Consider the following 18,204-nt stretch of genomic DNA (forward strand, 5'->3'; position numbering starts at 1 on the left):
CAGTGCTTAACGGGCTTACCTATACAGCTTCCCCAAAACTAGATCTTAGGTTTAATACTAATAATTGAGCCCAGCCTAGATGTGTGTTGGGGGGGGGGGGCGATTTCCCCCCCACATGATGAACTCTGTGCGTGCCCACAGATAGGGCTCTGAGTGCCACCTCTGGCACCCGTGCCATAGGTTCGCCATCACTGCGATAGGACTTGCTATAATGAGTTTAAATTATGGACAGAAAGATACCAGCTGGAAATTAGGAACTTTTTTTTTTCAGTAAGAGTTTTTCACAGTAACAGAGAAATTATTAATGCCCCGCCCCTGGAATGCCCGGCCACGGCCCCGTCGTGCCCCGCGCAGCCCCATTGGCGCTCCGCCACTGTTTGAATCCCGCCACCTTGGGAACCTGTTACTAAAATTTTTGGATCCCACCACTGGCCGGGCCAATGGGCGCCCGGCAAGGCTGCGGCAGGCTCCTAGCCCAGGTGGGGTCACCTCTCTGCGGAAGGGTATGGGGCACAAAATCGCCCCATGTGTTCTACTGGGTGGTGCTCGGGGTCAATTGAACCCCCCACCTCCTTCTGGCAGATACGCCACTGAAGCAATGTTTTTCAATAAAGCACGACTTGTAAAGCATCTATAAAACTGCAAAGTTGCTGCCCTCTTCAGGAAAGAAAAATCCACGTCCTCGCAACTCCTGGCCCACTTTGGAATGGCTAGCCCTGCCCCTGGGTTTTTTAAAATAATTATTTAATTTTGTTTAATATCACAGCTGCCAGATCTTCAGCTGGTTGTTGGCCTTTCATTACAATTTCCAGGCTCACCCAGAGGCCAGGGATGTTGCGATGTATTGACGTAGCATTCGTGCGGATCCCAGCAGATCTGCCTTCTGAATCTGACAAATGTTGGTTTTGTCAGTTTGAAGATGTTTTAAGGGCTGCCCTGGCATTTTCGGAATGGCGCCTAGGGTGTCAATTACCACTGGTTTGTGCTGAAGCTCGATTTTCAAATTGTGGTATTTAGTGACCTTCTCGTGTTCTTTTTCAACGACCCTGCTGTCACCAGGTATTGCTATGCCGATGATTGTCACTTTCTTATCCTTAATCATTGTGATGTCCGGTGTGTTATATGCCGAAACTGTGTCCATTTGGATTCGAAAGTCCCACAAGAACTTAACATTTTTTATTTTCTATGACTTTCTCTAGGCAATGTTCACATGTGTTTTTAGCCGCTCTGATGTTGTAATTCTTACATAAATCCCAGTGGATCATCTTGGCTACTGAGTTGTGGCTCTGTCTGTACTCAGATTGGGCAATCTTTTTGGTTGAGTTCACAGCTGCCAGTTCTTTAGCTGGTTGTCTTTCTTTCATTACAATTGACGCCTCACCCAGAGGCCTAGGAAGTTGTAATGTATCGATTATGGTTGAGTTCACAGCTGCCAGTTCTTTAGCTGGTTGTCTTTCTTTCATTACAACTGACGCCTCACCCAGAGGCCTAGGAAGTTGTAATGTATCGATTATGGCTGATTTCACAGCTGCCAGTTCTTTAGCTGGTTGTTGGCCTTTCATTACAATTTGTGCCTCACCCAGAGACCTAGGAAGTTGTAAGGTATTGCCGTAGTATTCATGCGGATCCTAGCACGGCTGCCTTCTGAAACTAACCATTGTTAATTTTGTCGATTAGAAGATGTTTCAAGTGCTGCCCTAGTGTTTTCGAGATGGCACCCAGGGTGCCAATTACCACTGGGACGACCTCAGCTGATTTGTACCATAGATGCTGAAGCTCGATTTTCAAATAATAGTATTTAGTGACCTTCTCATGTTCTCTTTCAATGACCCTGCCATCACCGGGGACTGCTATGTCGACGATGGTCACTTTACTGTATTATTGGTTGATTTCACAGCTGCCAGTTCTTTAGCTGGTTGTTGGCCTTTCATTACAATTTGAGTCTCGTCCAGAGGCCTAGGATGTTTTAATGTGTCGGCGTAGCACTTGTGCGGATCCTAGCAGGGCTGCCTTTCGAATCTGACAGATGTTGATTTTGTCGATTCGACGATGTTTCACGTGCTACCCCAGTGTTTTTGGAATGGCGCCCAGAGTGCCGATGACCACTGGGATAGTCTCAGCTGGTTTGTGCCATAGTTTGCTGAACCACAGTCAGATCTTTTCATTGTCCACCCTGTCCTTGATCATGCAATGCTTTGTTGTGACAGCAGTGGCGTAGTGGCTAAGAGCAGTGGCTAAGAGCAGGTGCACTCTGATCTGGAGGAACCGGGTTTGATTCCCAGCTCTGCCGCCTGAGTTGTGGAGGCTTATCTGGGGAATTCAGATTAGCCTGTACACTCCCACACGCGCCAGCTGGGTGACCTTGGGCTAGTCACAGCTTCTCGGAGCTCTCTCAGCCCCACCCACCTCACAGGGTGTTTGTTGTGAGGGGGGAAGGGCAAGGAGATTGTAAGTCCCTTTGAGTCTCCTACAAGAGAGAAAGGGGGGTATAAATCCAAACTCTTCCTCTTCCTCTTCTTCTTTCAGGCCTTGTTTTAATCTCATTGGGATTTTGGTAAACGTCTGTTCTTCACTTCAATCAATGCCTGTCCTTGACATTCATTCGCATAACTGCCCAGCCCATGTTTCTCTTCCTCCACTGTTTGCTTTACTTGCAGTAAGCCTCTGCCACCAGATCTCCGGGGAAAATATAGTCTGTCACTTGACCCGTGCTTGATGTTATCCAGCTGCAAAGTGCACAGGTATTTATAGGCTTCCTTTTGGTTGGTTCCTTTTGGCCATCAGGCATTTCTATGCCATCGCTCTCGGTGATCTAGCCCCTCTTTATCGCCACAGAGGCCCACATTTCCAGGCCAAACTCCGTCGAAATGTCTGTGCTAAATATTCAGCTTGTGTTCATAGAATCATAGAGTTGGAAGAGACCCCAAGGGCCATCAAGGCCAACCCCCTGCCATGCAGGAACACACAATCAAAGCACTCCTGACATATGTTCTTCCAGCCTCTCTTTAAAAACCTCCAAAGAAGGAGTGAATTCCACTCTCGAACAGCCCTGACGATCAAGAAGTTCTTTCTAATTTTTAGATGGAATCTCTTTTCCTTCACCCTTGAATCCATTACTCCGTGTCCTAGTCTCTGGAGCAGCAGAAAACAAGCTTGCTCCCTCTTTGACATATCCCTTCAAATAACTAAACATAGGGCCTTTCCCCACTTACCTTAATCCCCCCTATGCCGCGCGCTGCTCCCTGGCACGCGCCTGGGCATCCCCACGACCCCGTGGGGTCATCACAAGGTGCCATTTAAAGATAGCTTGTGAGCTTTGCCAGGGATGCCGCCAAGGCTGAGGGGACGCTGACAGGGCAGCTGGCTAGGGCGGTTGCGCTTGTACCGCCGCCTCTGTCGTGGGAGGCCGGGGACCCTGCTGCTACTTGAGGAGAGTAGCGCGGGGCTTAAGGTAAGTGGGGAAAGGCCCATAGCTATCATGTCCCCCCTTAACCTACACTTCTCCAGACTAAACATCCCCAGCTCCCTAAGCCTCTCTTCATAGGGCATGGACTCCAGACCTTTTTACCATTTTTGTTGCCCTCCTCTGGACCCATTCCAGCTTGTCAATATCCTTCTTGAATTGCGGTGCCCAGTACTGTACACAGTATTCCAGGTGAGGTCTAACCAATGCAGAATAGAGAGGTACAATTACATCCCTCCATCTTGACACTATACTCATATCGATAAAGCGCAAAATCGCATTGGCTTCACTAGCGACTGGATTTCTCCATCGGATTTCCCATACAGCTTCAAATCATCCACGTACAGCAAATGTGAAAAAAAATTCCTGAGTCTTTGGCCATTTGATATCCTAACTTCGTTTTCCTTAAAATCACTGTTAGTGGGATCATGGCGATGATAAACAGTAAAGGTGATAGAGAATCACCTTGGAAAATTCCTCGCTTGATGTCGACTATTCCATAGTTTTCATACCTGACTGTCAGTTCAGTTTTCCACTGTCTCATCGCTTTTTCAGTGAATACTCGAATGTTTCTGCTGACACCAATTGTTTCCAAGCATTTCATGATCCAACTAGGGGGCAGTGAGTCAAATGCCTTCTTGTAATCTTGTAAATGCAAATTTTCTTTTCGATTTTTGCAGTTCTCCATTATCATTTTGTCTATCAGGACTTGATCTTTTGTACCCCTGCTCCTCCTTTTGTTCCCTTTTTGCTCCAACGGCAGGATGTTATTCACTTCCAAGTAGTCCATGATGTTATCCGCTATTATGCCGGTGAGCAGTTTGAGCATCGTGGGCAAGCATGTTATTGGCCTGTAGTTTTCAAGAGTTGTCCCTTTGGCCAGATCTTTCTGAATCAAGTATGTCTTCCCAGCTGTTCACCATTCATCAATTTTATCATGTTGGATGGTTTCACTGAACTGCTTGGCCATTGTCAGGTGTAAACTGGTCAGGTATTTCAGCCAGAAACCTTGCAGTTGATCATGTCCAGATGACTTTCAGTTTTTCACTTTCTTGACTCAATTTTTTTATCATACCAGTTGTTATTTCCAGTTCTTGCCTTTGTTTTTTGCCATATCAGTTTTTTATCATATCCGTTGTTATTTTTTTATCATATCAGTTGTTATTTCAGTTCTTGCATTTGCTTTTTTGCCATATTGTTGTTATTAATTTTGTTTAATATCACAGCTGCCCATTATTTAGCTGGTTGTTGGCCTTTCATTACAATCTGAGTTTCACCCAGAGGCCTGGGATAGTGATGGCGATCCTTTTTGAGACCGAGTGCCCAAATTGCAACCCAAAACCTGCTTATTTATCGCAAAGTGCCAACATGGCAATTTAACCTGAATACTGAGGTTTTAGTTTAGAAAAAAACGGTTGGCTCCGAGGTGTATGTTTCTTGGGAGTTAGTTCGAGTTGTCAGTGGCTCTGCTTTGAAGCAACCGTACAACTCTTCCAACGGGTGAATCATGACGCTAGGAGGGTTTACTCAGAAGCAAGCCCCATTGCCAGCAACCAAGCTTACTCCCAGATAAAGGATCATGCTTTAGTTCTTCGCATGAAAAAATCAATAGCTGGGGTTTAACAGCACTTGACACTGCGTTTCCCCAAAACTAGGGTCTTAGGGTTTCTAATGCTATAATCCAGCCCTAGTGGCTCCAGGCCAGCCTAGATGTGGGGGGGGGCACTCCTGATTGGCGCTGCCAAGTGTGCCCACAGAGAGAGAGTGCCTCCTGGAGTGCCACTTCTGGCACCCATGCCACAGGTTCGCCACCACTGGCCTAGGATGTCGTAATGTATCGGCGTATTCATGTGGGATCCCAGCAGGGCTCCTGCCTGAATCTGACAGATGCTGATTTTGTCGATTCGACGATGTTTCAAGTGCCACCCCAGTGTTTTCGGAATGGCGCCCAGGGTGCTGATGACCACTGGGATAGTCTCAGCTGGTTTGTGCCATAGGCGCTGAATCTCAATTTTCAAATCATGGCATTTATGATTATTATTATTTAGATTTATTCCCTGGGTTAGGTTTAAGGGAGAGTTAGGGTTAAGGTTAGGGTTAAGGGAGGGAGGGGGCCCGGCATCTGGTCTTGGCCCACCCACCCTGAGGGAAGGGGAGGGATGGAGAAAGGGAGGGAGGGGTTAGGGTCAGGGGAGGGAGGGGGAGGGAGGGGGAGGGTTAAATATGATTTTACTACAGTCTCAGGGAGGCTCACAATAAAAGCCATAATAAAATCCCCTAGAATGAAAACCAATCCTAAAACCATAAGACATTCTAAATGTTAAAACTCCCACCCCAACCACCCCCAAATGAGGAAGGAGTACACAGGACACCTCGAGGGGCCCCCCCATCCCATGAGCCATTCAGTTCAACCCCCTGCAATGCAGGAACACACAATCAAAGCACTCCTGACAGATGGCCATCCAGCTTCTGTTTAAAAACCTCCAAAGAAGGAGACTCCACCACCCTCCAAGGTAGTGCATTCCACTGCCCTTAATGTAAGGAAGTTTTTCCTGATGTTTAGGTGGAATCTGTTTTCCTTCACTTTGAACCCATTATTCCTGGTCCTAGTCTCTGCAGCAGAAAACAAGCTTGCTCCCTCTTCGACATGGCATCCCTTCAAATATCTCAACATGTCACCTCTTAACCTTCTCTTCACCAAACTAAACACGCCCAGCTCCCTAAGTCTCTCCCCGCGGGCCATGGATTCCAGACCTTTGGCCATTTTGGTCGCCCTCCTCTGGACCCATTCCAGCTTGTCAATAACCTTCTTGAACTGCGGTGCCCAGAACTGAACACAATACTCCAGGTGAGGTCTGACCAACGCAGAGTAGGGAGGTACAATTACTTCCCTCGATCTAGACCAGGGGTGGGCAATTATTTTTTCCATGGGGCCGCATAAGAAACAGAAAATATTGTGGAGGGCCGGGCCAAAAGTCTGAACTCAATTCTGCATAATAGGGGCTGATAAGTGACAGACAGGTGCACCGATCAACTTGGAATCAGGGGCAACAGTTCTGCATACAACACTATTTGACACAAAGAATCACAGGCTGCATAGTTGTCCACTGTGACAATCAAGCAAGTAGGGAGACTTAAGTCCCTTGACCTACTTTTTTCATCGACTGGTGCTTTTGAAAGCCCCGCAGAAGCAGGCAGCCAAGGCAACCGGCTTCTGAGGGGCTTTCAAAGACGCCTCACTCCCCAGCAAGGCAGGGGGGCCAGTCAGGGTCATCCGGCGGGCCGGATGTGGCCCGCGGGCCGTATAATGCCCAGGTCTGATCTAGACACTATACTCTTATTGATGGAATCCCAGGGTTGTGATGTAGAGACAGGCAGTAATAAACCACCTTTGGAGATCGCATGCCTTGACCCCCCTGGAAGGTTGCTATACATCAGCTATGATTTGACAGGGGGTGGGGACTCAAAGCAAATTGGAGTCACGGCAGTGCGCTGAAGTTTTCTGCTGTCCCAGAGAGGTGAACAATGAATGGACAGAGTTTTCTGCTCACCACCTTGACACCTGGCTGTCCTTCAAAGGGCAGCCAGCTCTACAGAGCAGGGAGGGCGGAAGAGCGCCCAGCCAAGGGGCACACACTTACTGCTGAAAGAGTACTCCACAAAGGAATGGTGTCGTATGGTGCTGAATATGTTGTAGAGCAAGTAATCGAGGCAGAACGCCAGCAGGAGGAAGATCAGGGACGGCAGGCAGCCCAGCAGCTCCGACATCTGGAAAGAGGCGGGGTGGGAAAAAGGTGGAGGGGGCCTGATAGGGAAAAGGCCAACTCCGGGGGCAGTTCGTAGGAAACGGGGTTGAAAAGTTGGCATTGTAGAGGGGTTAGGGGACTGAGCTGGGAGCTGAGAAGTGCCTGACATGAATCATAGACGCACAGAATTGGAAGAGACCCCAAAGGCCATCAAGTCCAATCCACCTGCCATGTAAGGACACACAATCAAAGCACTCCTGACAGATGGCCATCCAGCCTCTCTTTAAAAACCTCCAAAGGAGGAGACTCCACCACACTCCGAGGGAGTGCATTCCACTGTCGAACAGCCCTGACTGTCAGGAATTTTTTTCTGATGTTTAGGTGGAATCTCTTTTGCTTCACCTTGAACCCATGACTCCTGGTCCTAGTCCAGTGATGGCGAACCTTTTCGAGACCGAGTGCCCAAATTGCAACCCCAAACCCACTTATTTATCGCAAAGTGCCAACACGGCAATTTAACCTGAATACTGAGGCTTTAGTTAACAAAAAATGGTTGGCTCTAAGGCATGCGTTACTCGGAAGTAAGCTTGGTGGTAGTCGGTGGCTTTGCTTTGAAGCAACCGTGCAACTCTTCCAACGGGTGAATCACGACCCTAGGAGGGTTTACTCAGAAGCAAGCCCCATAGCCAGCAACTGAGCTTACTCCCAGGTAAAGGATCACGCTTTAGGTCTTTGCATGAAAATCAGTGGGGTTTAACAGCGCTTAACAGGGTTACCTACACTGCTTCCTCAAAACTAAGGTTTAATGCTAATAATTGAGCCCAGCTACCCAGGCCAGCCTAGATATGTGGGGGGGGGGCACTCTGTTTGCACGTGCCCACAGAGAGGGCTCTGAGTGCCACCTCTGGCACCCGTGCCATAGGTTCACCACCACTGCTTTAGGGGCAGGATCCGTGCAAAGACCCCTCCCCCCCGAAATGGGTTTTTTTTACTGTCTGCAGCCCGAGTTTATGGGTCCATGGGGAAAGGGCCTCATAATTGCTCGGGAGGTGGGAGCTGGGTGAGCGCAGTCTGATAAAAGCCCGTGTCACCAAACTCGGAGTTCCCCACCAGCGACGTAGACCTCCTCCCGGGTACCCCGTCAATTCACCACGTTCTTGGCCTCCGCCGGCTGGAACTTGAGATGGCACGGATCGATATAGCCAGGAATCTCAGCGCGGCGCAGAGGAAGGAGAGTCCGTTTCTTCTGGAACATTCCAGGGAAAAAGACAGGACAGGGAAGAGAGGAATTGATGGGGAGACGGATGGATCCCTTACAATTTATACGGCAATCCCAGTTATTCCAGCCTAAGCCACGTCATTTCATTGGGTTTAGACCAAAATAACACTCCTCGGGATCTCACTGCTAGACTCAAACAATCCTTTCGTACTCCATAACTTCAGTCAGTTCCATTTGGCTTTGTTTCAGGGCCCCTGATCCAAACTTTGGCAGATTTACAACAGTTTTCCAGCATGAGGGAGGCACATGCTTTCAGGCAGAAGCCAGTTGCCGTTTCCTCTGAAAGGACACCAGAGGAGCTACAGCCAAAAAACAACACATTGGAAAGAGCTTAAGTATTTTGGCATTTGTTTTTGCCCAATTCTGCCCTGGAGTTTTTAGATAAACAAGCCAACAAAGAAGGCTGGGTGAGCTGTTTGCACAGCGTAGTAAGCATAAATTAAGAATCCGTTTCCCCAGGCAACCTAGCCCCCCCACAGGAAGGGGGAGATCCACCCCAAATAATAGGGTGCCTAGATTCCCATTTCCTCTCTCTCAACATCTGCTGACCAAGGTCATTGGGGCTGTGCAATTGTGACTCTGTTGGTGCCCTGTCCCTTCGTCGCTGGCTGCTCTTACCTGCTTCCGACGCCGGGCATCGATCTGCCGAAAATAGCGTGTGATGTAAATGTTGTCGAAGCGGACGTCCTGGTTGAAACTGTTTGTGTAGGAGTGGGCCCTTGGGAAGAGATTGGGGGGTGGGGGGGAGACACACACGTGAAGACCGGTCAGTACTAGGAAGAAGAATAGTTTGGATTTATACCCCCCCCCTTCTCTCCTGTAAGGAGACTCAAAGGGGCTTACAAACTCCTCTCCCTTCCCACCCCCCTCTTCAACAAATACCTTGTGAGGTGGGTGGGGCTGAGAGAGTTCCAAAGAACTGTGACTAGCCCCAGCTGGCACAAGCTAATCTGGTTCACCAGATATGCCTCCACAGCTCAAGTGGCAGAGCGGGGAATCAACCCCGGTTCTCCAGATTAGAGTGCACCTCCTCTTAACCACTACACCACGTCGACCCACTACAAGAGCAGAGGGGTGAGAAACGACTCCAGCCTTGTGTGACCAAATTCCACCTGCTGATCCTGACAAGCCCCTTCCACCAAGGCTGCATTGAAAAACAAAAAAAGCATGCACCAAGCCCTCTTGCTTTGGGAGTGAGATCTGACAGGCCATTTTTGCCAAAGCCTGCAAGGATATTGGGCGTGGCTTCCTGTGAGGGGCAGGAAGCAACATCAGGGAAGGCCCTGGTCACTAGGCCGCACAGCCCAGAAAACCCACAACAGTCAACTTTTCCCATCTGTTAGACTCTGCCCTGAACTTGATTGGTACTGAAGAGGGAGTGAGCTTGTTTTCTGCTGCTCCAGAGATTAGGATAAGGAATAGTGGATTCAAGGTGCAGGAAAAGAGATTCCACCTGAACATCAGGAAGAACTTTCTAACTGTCAGGGCTGTTTGACTGTGGAATTCACTGCCTCAGAGTGTGGTGGAGTCTCCTTCTTTGGAGGTTTTTAAAGAGAGGCTGGATGGTCATCTGTCAGGAGTGCTTTGATTGTGTGTTCCTGCATGGCAGCAGGTTGGACTAGATCAGGGGTAGGGAACCTGCGGCTCTCCAGATGTTCAGGAACTGCAATTCCCATCAGCCTCTGTCAGCATGGCCAATTGGCCATGCTGGTGAAGCTGATAGGGAGTAGTTCCTGGTATCTGGAAGAAACACCAGTTCCTGAACTAGATGGTCTCTTCCAACTCTATGATTGTGGTCACTTCAACTCTATGATTCTATTATTCTGTTCCCTTCTTCCCCGACTTAATTGTCACTATTCTCTTCTACTATATTCCATCCCTGACTTGACCAATATTATTCCATCCCGTTAGGCTCCACCCCTGACCTTCATGACACTGTTCCCTTCTACTAGACTCCACCTCTGAGTTGAAAGATACCACTTCTGATAGGCTGCGCCCCGTCTTGCCTGACACTATTTTATTCCATGAGGCTCCACCCCAGTTCGCTGGGCTCCTCCCTGTCTTCGCAATACTGCCCCCTATCTCCCAAACTGCTCCTTCCCTGAGTCTCTGAAGATTTGGCCAGCCAATAGCCACCCTCGGCCCTTGAGGTCATTTAACCTAGAGAGGCCATGGACTGAAGCCCTCCCTGTGGAGGGGCCCGCCGTGTGGAGGCCCCGCCGTCCCTGCCCTTCTCCTGCTCACGAGGCGAAAATCATGACGAAGGTGCAGGACAGCAAGACGCGGAGCACAGACATGGAGGTGCTGATACGGCCGCCATGCAGGGCCACCTGTTCGTTGACCTCGTCCACCAGGTGTTCGTGGGAGATGTTGGCGCCCACGAGCATCGTTTGGTGTTCTTCCTGAATGAGGGAAGAGGCAGAAGGAAAGGGTGTCTCCTTCAGCTGCGGTACCCATTCTCAGCCACACACAGTTTAGCCACCAGGCAAAGGACCTCCGCACCTTGATCACCAAGTCAGCCGTGAAGTCTTGGTTTAGGTTGTCGACGGAGCCGTTGACGTTGTCAAAGGTTTGGCCAAAGTTCCCGTCCACGGGGATCTTGTCGCGACACCAGGCGTTCATAACTGGCAAAGAGGAAGTGGTGGGGGAAGAGGGAAGGGTTAGAAGGCCTCGCTCTTGGGGTCATCTTTCACATCATCTCCCACCAAGGGTCGTCAGTTTCAGATTGGGAATCCGGGGACAACGCATAAGCATAAGCATTTTTTATTGTCATTGTGCACGCACAACGAAATTGACAGCAGCATTCCTCGATGCACACAGTTCCAGACTCATACCCCATCCTCGCTTTCCCCTTCCTCCACCCGTCCCGACACAGCCCCAAACACATCGACACGAAGCCGCGGAGTTCAGCACAGCCACCGCTCTAGAGTAGAAGCTGTCTCTAAGCCTCTTGGTCCTAGTTTTGATAGACCTGTGTCGTCTGCCGGATGGCAACAGTTCAAAAAGAGAGTGTGCTGGATGAGACGGGTCCCTCAGAATATTTTGGGCTTTCTTTAGGCTTCGGGAATTATGGAGTTCTTCCAAGGAGGGGAGAGGGCAGCCGATAATCCTCTGTGCAGGAGTGCTCACCCTTTGGAGCGCCTTCCTATCCGCCCCTGTGCAACTGGAGAACCATACACAGAGGCAGTAGGTTAAGACACTCTCTATAGCACAGCGGCAAAAGGACACCAGGAGTTTTCCATTCAGTTGTTGTTTCCTTAAAAGTCTCAGATAGTACAGTCTTTGCTGGGCCTTCTTAACCACCGCAGCATTTGGGGAGCAGAGGGATACCAATAGGGTGCAATGCTATAGAGTTCACCCTCCAAAGCAGCCATTTTCTCCGGGGGGGGGGGCTGATTATTGTCTGGAGACCAGCTGTAGTTCTGAACAACAAGAGACGATCCCCTGAAGATGATCCTCTGAAGACGCCAGCCACAGATGCAGGCAAAACGTCAAGACAAAATGCTACTAGAACACGGCCATACAGCCCGGAAACCCCACAACATCCCAGTGATTCCGGCTATGAAAGGCTTTGACAATCTTTGAAAAGGCTTTGAAAAGGAATTGATAATAAAACTGCAAAGATTGTCATGCCCTCATATAAAGCAGTGGTGCGACCGCACTTGGAGTCCTGTGTTCAGTTCTGGTCGCCACATCTCAAAAAGGATATCGAAGAGATAGAAAAAGGGCAGAGAAGGGCAATGGGGATGATTGAAGGATTGGAGCACCTTCCTTATGAGGAGAGGCTGCAGCGTTTGGGACTCTTTAGTTTGGAGAGGAGACATCTGAGGGGGGATATGATTGAAGTCTATAAAATTATGCATGGGCTAGAAAATGTTGACAGAGAGCAATTGTTCTCTCTTTCTCACAATACTAGAACCAGGGGGCATTCATTGAAAATGCTGGGGGGAAGAATGAGGACTAATAAAAGGAAACACTTCTTCACGCAACGTGTGATTGGTGTTTGGAATATGCTGCCACAGGAGGTGGTGATGGCCACTCACCTGGATAGCTTTAAAAGGGGCTTGGACAGATTGATGGAGGAGAAGTCGATGTATGGCTCCTAATCTTGATCCTCCTTGATCTCAGATGCCTTAGCAGACCAGGTGATCGGGAGCAGCAGCAGCAGCAGGCGGCCATTGCTTTCACCTCCTGCAGGTGAGCTCCCAAAGGCACCTGGTGGGCCACTGTGAGTAGCAGAGAGCTGGACTAGATGGACTCTGGTCTGATCCAACTGGCTCGTTCTTATGTTCTTATGATTCATTTTGAAGCTACATGTATTTCAGTGTTCCGTGCCATCAAGCTAAGAACAAGAGCGTGGACGTTCCTGGCCTTTCTGACCCACAAAGCTATTTTTACACCGCGGCCAGCCCCTGCTGGCAGGACAACAGCTCATTGGCAGCGACTCACTCTTGGCGAGGTGGCAGATGAAGCTGAACTTCATCGGGATGCAGAGCAGGTGGCTGATGACGGGCACCGCGATCTTGTTCAGGCAGGACTGGTACTTGGCCTCGAACCAGGCTTTGCAGCGGGTGATGGACTCATCTATGATGTCTGCAGGAAAGAGAGGTCCGATCTTCAAGGAAGCCATTAGTCTGGCTCTTAGGAAGGGGCCCAGACTTGGCCTAAAGGGGTCTACCCAAGGAGTGGGGTGGTCAGCCCAGAGGCTATAGAATTTCCCGTTTTGGAATTCTGACAGGTGTTTCCTCAATAGACCCTACCTGTGAGGAGGAGGAGGAGGAGGAGGAGGAGAAGGAGGAGGAGGAGGAGGAGGAGTTTGGATTTATATCTCCCCTTTCTCTCCTGCAGGAGACTCAAAGGGGCTTACAATCTCCTTGCCCTTCCCCCCCTCACAACAAACACCCTGTGAGGTGGGTGGGGCTGAGAGAGCTCCGAAAAGCTGTGACTAGCCCAAGGTCACCCAGCTGGCGTGTGTGGGAGTGCACAGGCTAATCTGAATTCCCCAGATAAGCCTCCACAGCTCAAGCGGCAGAGCTGGGAATCAAGCCCGGTTCCTCCAGATCAGAGTGCACCTGCTCTTAGCCACTACGCCACTGCTGCTCCTAGAAGAAGGAGGAGGAGGAGGAATAGTTTGGATTTGTATCCCTCCTTTCTCTCCTGTAAGGAGACTCAAGGTGGCTGATAAACTCCTTTCCCTTCCTCTCCCCACAACAGGCACCTTGTGAGGCAGGTGGGGCTGAGAGAGTTCTGAGAGAGCCCAAGGTCACCCAGCAGGAATGTGGAAACACATCTGGTTCACCAGATAAGCCGCTGCCACTCAGGTGGAGGAGGAGGAAAATGCTCTGTCTGAGCACCGTATGTGAGCCAACCGTATCAACAAGATAAAGGGGAAGGTGCAGCTAGAGAGAACCTGGAACACCTCTGCGCCAAACGCAAACACCAGCCTCAAATAGTGGAGGGCCAGCTTAGAAAAAGTCGCAAAATAATTGGTTTATCACATACCTTGGATCGAAACAAGAATCCTTTCAAAATCTCCTTTCCATAAATCTGGGCAAAAATGTACAACCGAAAGGACGCGGCCCAGGTTGTCCTTTTCGTATTGTTTGCGCTAATTACACGTTTGTTTTGGTTACGATTTTTCTTTTCTACAGTTTCGAAGCTTGGAAAAGATCTGATTGACATAATCTGGAGGTGGCACTGCTTTTGATGTGGGCGTTCAAAATGTACACGTTTGACTGACTTTCTACTGTTGCGATATCTGTGAATGTGTATATCCAGAGGTGGGATCCCGCAGGTTCTCACAGGTTCCCGAGAGTTGGTTACTAATTATTTGTGGGTGCCGAGAGGGGGTTACTAATTGGTGATTTTGCCACATGATTTTTGCCTTCGTTACGCCCCTCCTCTCAGCAGTAGCGCGCAGAACTTGAAGCAGTCTAGCAGGAGGTGCACCGGCGTGCGTGGCAGCCTGCGCCTGCGTGCATTCGTTTCCCGCCCAAGGACCGGCGCAGCGGCTGCGTCCTTGCCAAAGCCCCACCCAGGAATGGCCGGCCATGTCCCCGTCATGCCCTGCCCAGCCCCATTGGCGCTACGCCACAGTTTGAATCCCACCACCATGGGAACCTGTTACTAAAAATTTTGGATCCCACCACTGTACAGTATATCACGTCCTTTCTGTTGTACATTTTTGCACATATTTATGGAGAGGCGATTTTGAAAGGATTCTTGTTTTGATCCAAGGTATGCTATAAACCAGGGGTCCCCAAACTTTTTAAACAGGGGGCCAGTTCACTGTCCCTCAGACTGTTGGAGGGCCGGACTAAAAAAAACTGAACAAATTCCTACGCACAAATGATTGTAAAATGTTTGATTTCACCTTTCAGCCTTTCTGTCATGGTCTATTTTTAGAACAGTGACCAAAGTATGTCAAGTACAGGGCGGGCTCCAAATATTGTTGGGGAGGCTGTGGAATACCTTCCCCTGTAAAAAAAAAAAAGCAGAACTTTCCCAATGAAGCATTCCATCTAACCCAGGATCAGGTATCTTCCTGGGTTCTTTCCTCCCTAGCAGCCAGCGAGCGATTCGCCAGCCTGGCTGATGCCAATGGGAGTGAGGCGGAACAGAAAGCCCGAGAGCAACACATGGAGTAGCTGAGAGGGAAGGGCAGAGCAGGCGTTGCCACATGTAAGGTTTCCAACTCTGGGTCAGAAAATGCATGGAGATTTGGGGGTGCCATCAAGTAACTGCAATCAACGGCCGTTGGGGCCAGTTCCTCCTCTCCCTCGAGTTCCCACTGCACATGAATGGAGCCATCGCTGCCATGCCTGGCGGGCCGGATAAATGCCTTCAGGGGGCCACATTTGGCCCCCGGGCCATAGTTTGGGGACCCCTGCTATAAACTAATCGTTTTGTGGCTGTTTCTTAGTTGACTGATGGGAATTGTAGTCCATAACATCTGGAGTGCCAAAGGTTCGCCACCACAGACCTAGGAGCTCTGTGGCGCAGAGTAGTAAGCTGAAGTGCAGCGGTTCAAGCAGTGGCGTAGCTACAACGGGAACATCTGGGGACAAACGCCTCGGGCGGTCCCCGTTGAGTCACATGCGAGGGGGAAAATTGCCCCTGCACTTCTGGCCTTGCTGTGCACGCTGCCTGGGCAGGCCTTGGCTTGTCGGTCTGCCTGGTGGGCCGTGGGCATGCACACTGCTCTGCCCCCTTGGGCTCTGCCCGCCCCTCAGGTAGCAGCCAAACCAGTCGATAGGACAGGGCCTTCCTGGGTGGCGTGCGTGTGTATCTATCGCACACACTGCATAACGTGTCTGGTTGTGTAGGTAGGACCCCCAGTGCCCTGCTTCGCCCAGGGGCCTATAATGCTGTTAAGACGGCCTTGCTTGTGTCTGATTGGTGGACCCACCACCCCTACAGGGCAACCTTGCCCTTCTTCACCCACTCACACGAGCAGCGCATCCGGGTTCTGCCCTCGAAGAGTTCCTGGGTGGAATGCGGCCGTTTCTCGCTCTCGTCCCTCGCCGAGCGCACGCTGTAGCCTGACTGACTGGCCACCTGCTCGTTCAGGGCCAAGAAGGAGCGCGATACTTCTCGGGTTTCGCTTCTCAGGTTCTTCCCACTTCTCTGCCACAGAAATAATCCTGGAATTAGGATAGCTGGTGGTATCCAGTGAAAAGACATGGCAGTCCTGGGAGAATGTGATGCAAGTGCAGAGGTGTATGTGCAGAGGTGTATGGAGGGAAATGGCGCCCAGGTGGGGCAGCTCAGACGGGCACCGCAGCAGCAGGCTGGCTCCTGGGTTGGCCTGGTGCCACGGCACCCGTCCGAGTCGCCCCCCCCAAGGCCCCCTGTCTCCCTGCTGGCTGGCTCCTGCTGGCGGAGGAGGGGCAGGGCACTGCAGCGGGTGGCCCAGGAGGTGGCCCTAACCCCGAACCCCCACCCCCAAGTCTCTGAGTCCTGCCCCTGAGGACCTGGGGAGGGAAAGAGGTGGCTCGGACAGGTGCCTGTCTTTAGGCGCCTCCCCTCACTGCCCCAGCTCTTCCGAGTCGGGTCACCGTGGGGGATGAGGGTGGGGGTGATTTTTGGGGGGGGGGCACAGTACACCCCTGGGTAAGTATCAGACTAGGAGCTGGAAGACCCGGGTTCAAATCCCCACTTGGTTGTGGAAACTTGCTGGGTGACCTCTGGCCAGTTGCATATTCCCAGCCTCGCCCACCTCGCAGGGTTGTTAGGAGGATAAAGGAGAGAGAGAGAGAGAGAGAGAGAGAGAGAGAGAGAGAGAGAGGAGAACAACGCGTTTCCTGCAGACTCACCACCATGTCCGTCAGGACTTTGCGCAGGGGGGCCGTGGACACCTTCCAGCTCCGCTTGGCATTATCAATCTGCAGCTCCACCGTGCAGCTGATGGAGCGCACCACCTCGCCCAGGTTGTGCCGGATGTTGGCCACGGGGCCTGGCAGGAGCAGAGAGGTCATCGGTTTCTGTTGTGGAGCCAAGAGTCTCTGCCTCTGGCCCCGCCCCTCTGAGACTGGAGTTGCGGGCTCCGGGTTTTGGGGGAGAATGCAGGCATGCTACCATGTTTCCCCGAAAATAAGACAGTGTCTTGTATTAATTTTTGCTCCCAAAGATGCGCTATGTCTTATTTTCAGGGGATGTCTTATATTTCTGTGTTGGAAAAAGTAGCAAAATTTCTTTTACAAGTGACAGAACTTTCTAAGTAACGTATACTGCTATATACAGTCTTCCTGTCTGCACTTTGAATGTACTCTTGATTTGTATTTCAAAAATGTCTGGCAACGCTCTAGAACCTATTTTTAAATGCCAAATAAAGGTTGCTGCTGTTGTTATTTTTCTGAGTTCTGTTCGTCGGGCATGCTTCCAAACAAAAACTTTGCTACGTCTTACTTTCGGGGGATGCCTTCTATTTCGCACTTCAGCAAAACCTCCACTACGTCTTATTTCCCGGGCATGTCTTATATTCGGGGAAACAGGGTAGCAGTGTGGCCCCATGGCAGGACAGCTCCGAGTCTGACACCTACCCAGGGGCTTATACCCTGGGGTCCCAATGAGAGCAGTAAAAAATTAGGGAGAAGAGAAGTCATCCTTGGGAACGGGTGCTTTCTCGTACCGTTGTAAATGCTAGCCAGAACATAGGTGAGCACGTACAGCCGTCCTTCCTTGCCCATGAACTTGGGTATCACCAAGAGGCTAGTACAGCGGAAGTGTGGGGAGGTGCCCCATCCTAGAGCCCCCACACCTAGAAGGGCAGAGGAGGCAATCAGAACTGAGAATGGGTTGCAGGGTCTCTGTCCCCTTCTGCCCCCTGCCCCCTTTGGACCTGTCCCATCCCTGCCTCCCCACTCAACCCCGTGCTCACCTGCCATGCCGTACATTAGCTGGATCTTGTGGTCCTCGGTGATGCTCATTGGGAAAATCAGGGTGTGGGAAAGGGCTGGAAACAAAAAATTGCTGATTAGGGGCGTAAGCAGGCACCGTTTGAGAGGGTCATGTAGGGGTGCGTTTAGTTATAGAATCATAGAATCATAGAATCATAGAATTGGAAGAGACCCCAAAGGCCATCCCATCCAACCCCCTGCAATGCAGGAACTCACAATCAAAGCACTCCTGACAGATGGCCATCCAGCCTCTCTTTAAAAACCTCCAAAGAAGGAGACTCCACAACTCTCCGAGGTAGTGCATTCCATTGTCAAACA

General features: G+C 50.5%; 1 protein-coding gene across 2 annotated transcripts in view; it reads right to left on the minus strand.

The window, feature by feature from the left end:
• The window catches only part of DCST1 (DC-STAMP domain containing 1), a 34,440-nt gene that overhangs the window by 12,681 nt on the left and 3,555 nt on the right, over nt 1-18,204 (minus strand). The window contains exons 2-11 of one of the 2 annotated variants that reach the window (XM_048482843.1): nt 17,868-17,942; nt 17,619-17,747; nt 16,804-16,943; nt 15,937-16,114; nt 12,938-13,081; nt 10,991-11,112; nt 10,733-10,890; nt 9,107-9,206; nt 8,360-8,455; nt 7,105-7,231 (exon numbers count right to left, since the gene is read on the minus strand). In XM_048482843.1, the coding sequence (XP_048338800.1) occupies nt 7,105-7,231; nt 8,360-8,455; nt 9,107-9,206; nt 10,733-10,890; nt 10,991-11,112; nt 12,938-13,081; nt 15,937-16,114; nt 16,804-16,943; nt 17,619-17,747; nt 17,868-17,916 (1,243 nt within the window). In that variant the 5' untranslated portion in view covers nt 17,917-17,942. The remainder of the gene's footprint in view (nt 1-7,104; nt 7,232-8,359; nt 8,456-9,106; nt 9,207-10,732; nt 10,891-10,990; nt 11,113-12,937; nt 13,082-15,936; nt 16,115-16,803; nt 16,944-17,618; nt 17,748-17,867; nt 17,943-18,204) is intronic. The other variant, XM_048482844.1, reaches the window with a different exon arrangement.

The sequence above is a fragment of the Sphaerodactylus townsendi genome, unplaced genomic scaffold (assembly GCF_021028975.2).
Source record: "Sphaerodactylus townsendi isolate TG3544 unplaced genomic scaffold, MPM_Stown_v2.3 scaffold_24, whole genome shotgun sequence".
NCBI classification, from domain to species: Eukaryota; Metazoa; Chordata; class Lepidosauria; order Squamata; family Sphaerodactylidae; genus Sphaerodactylus; species Sphaerodactylus townsendi.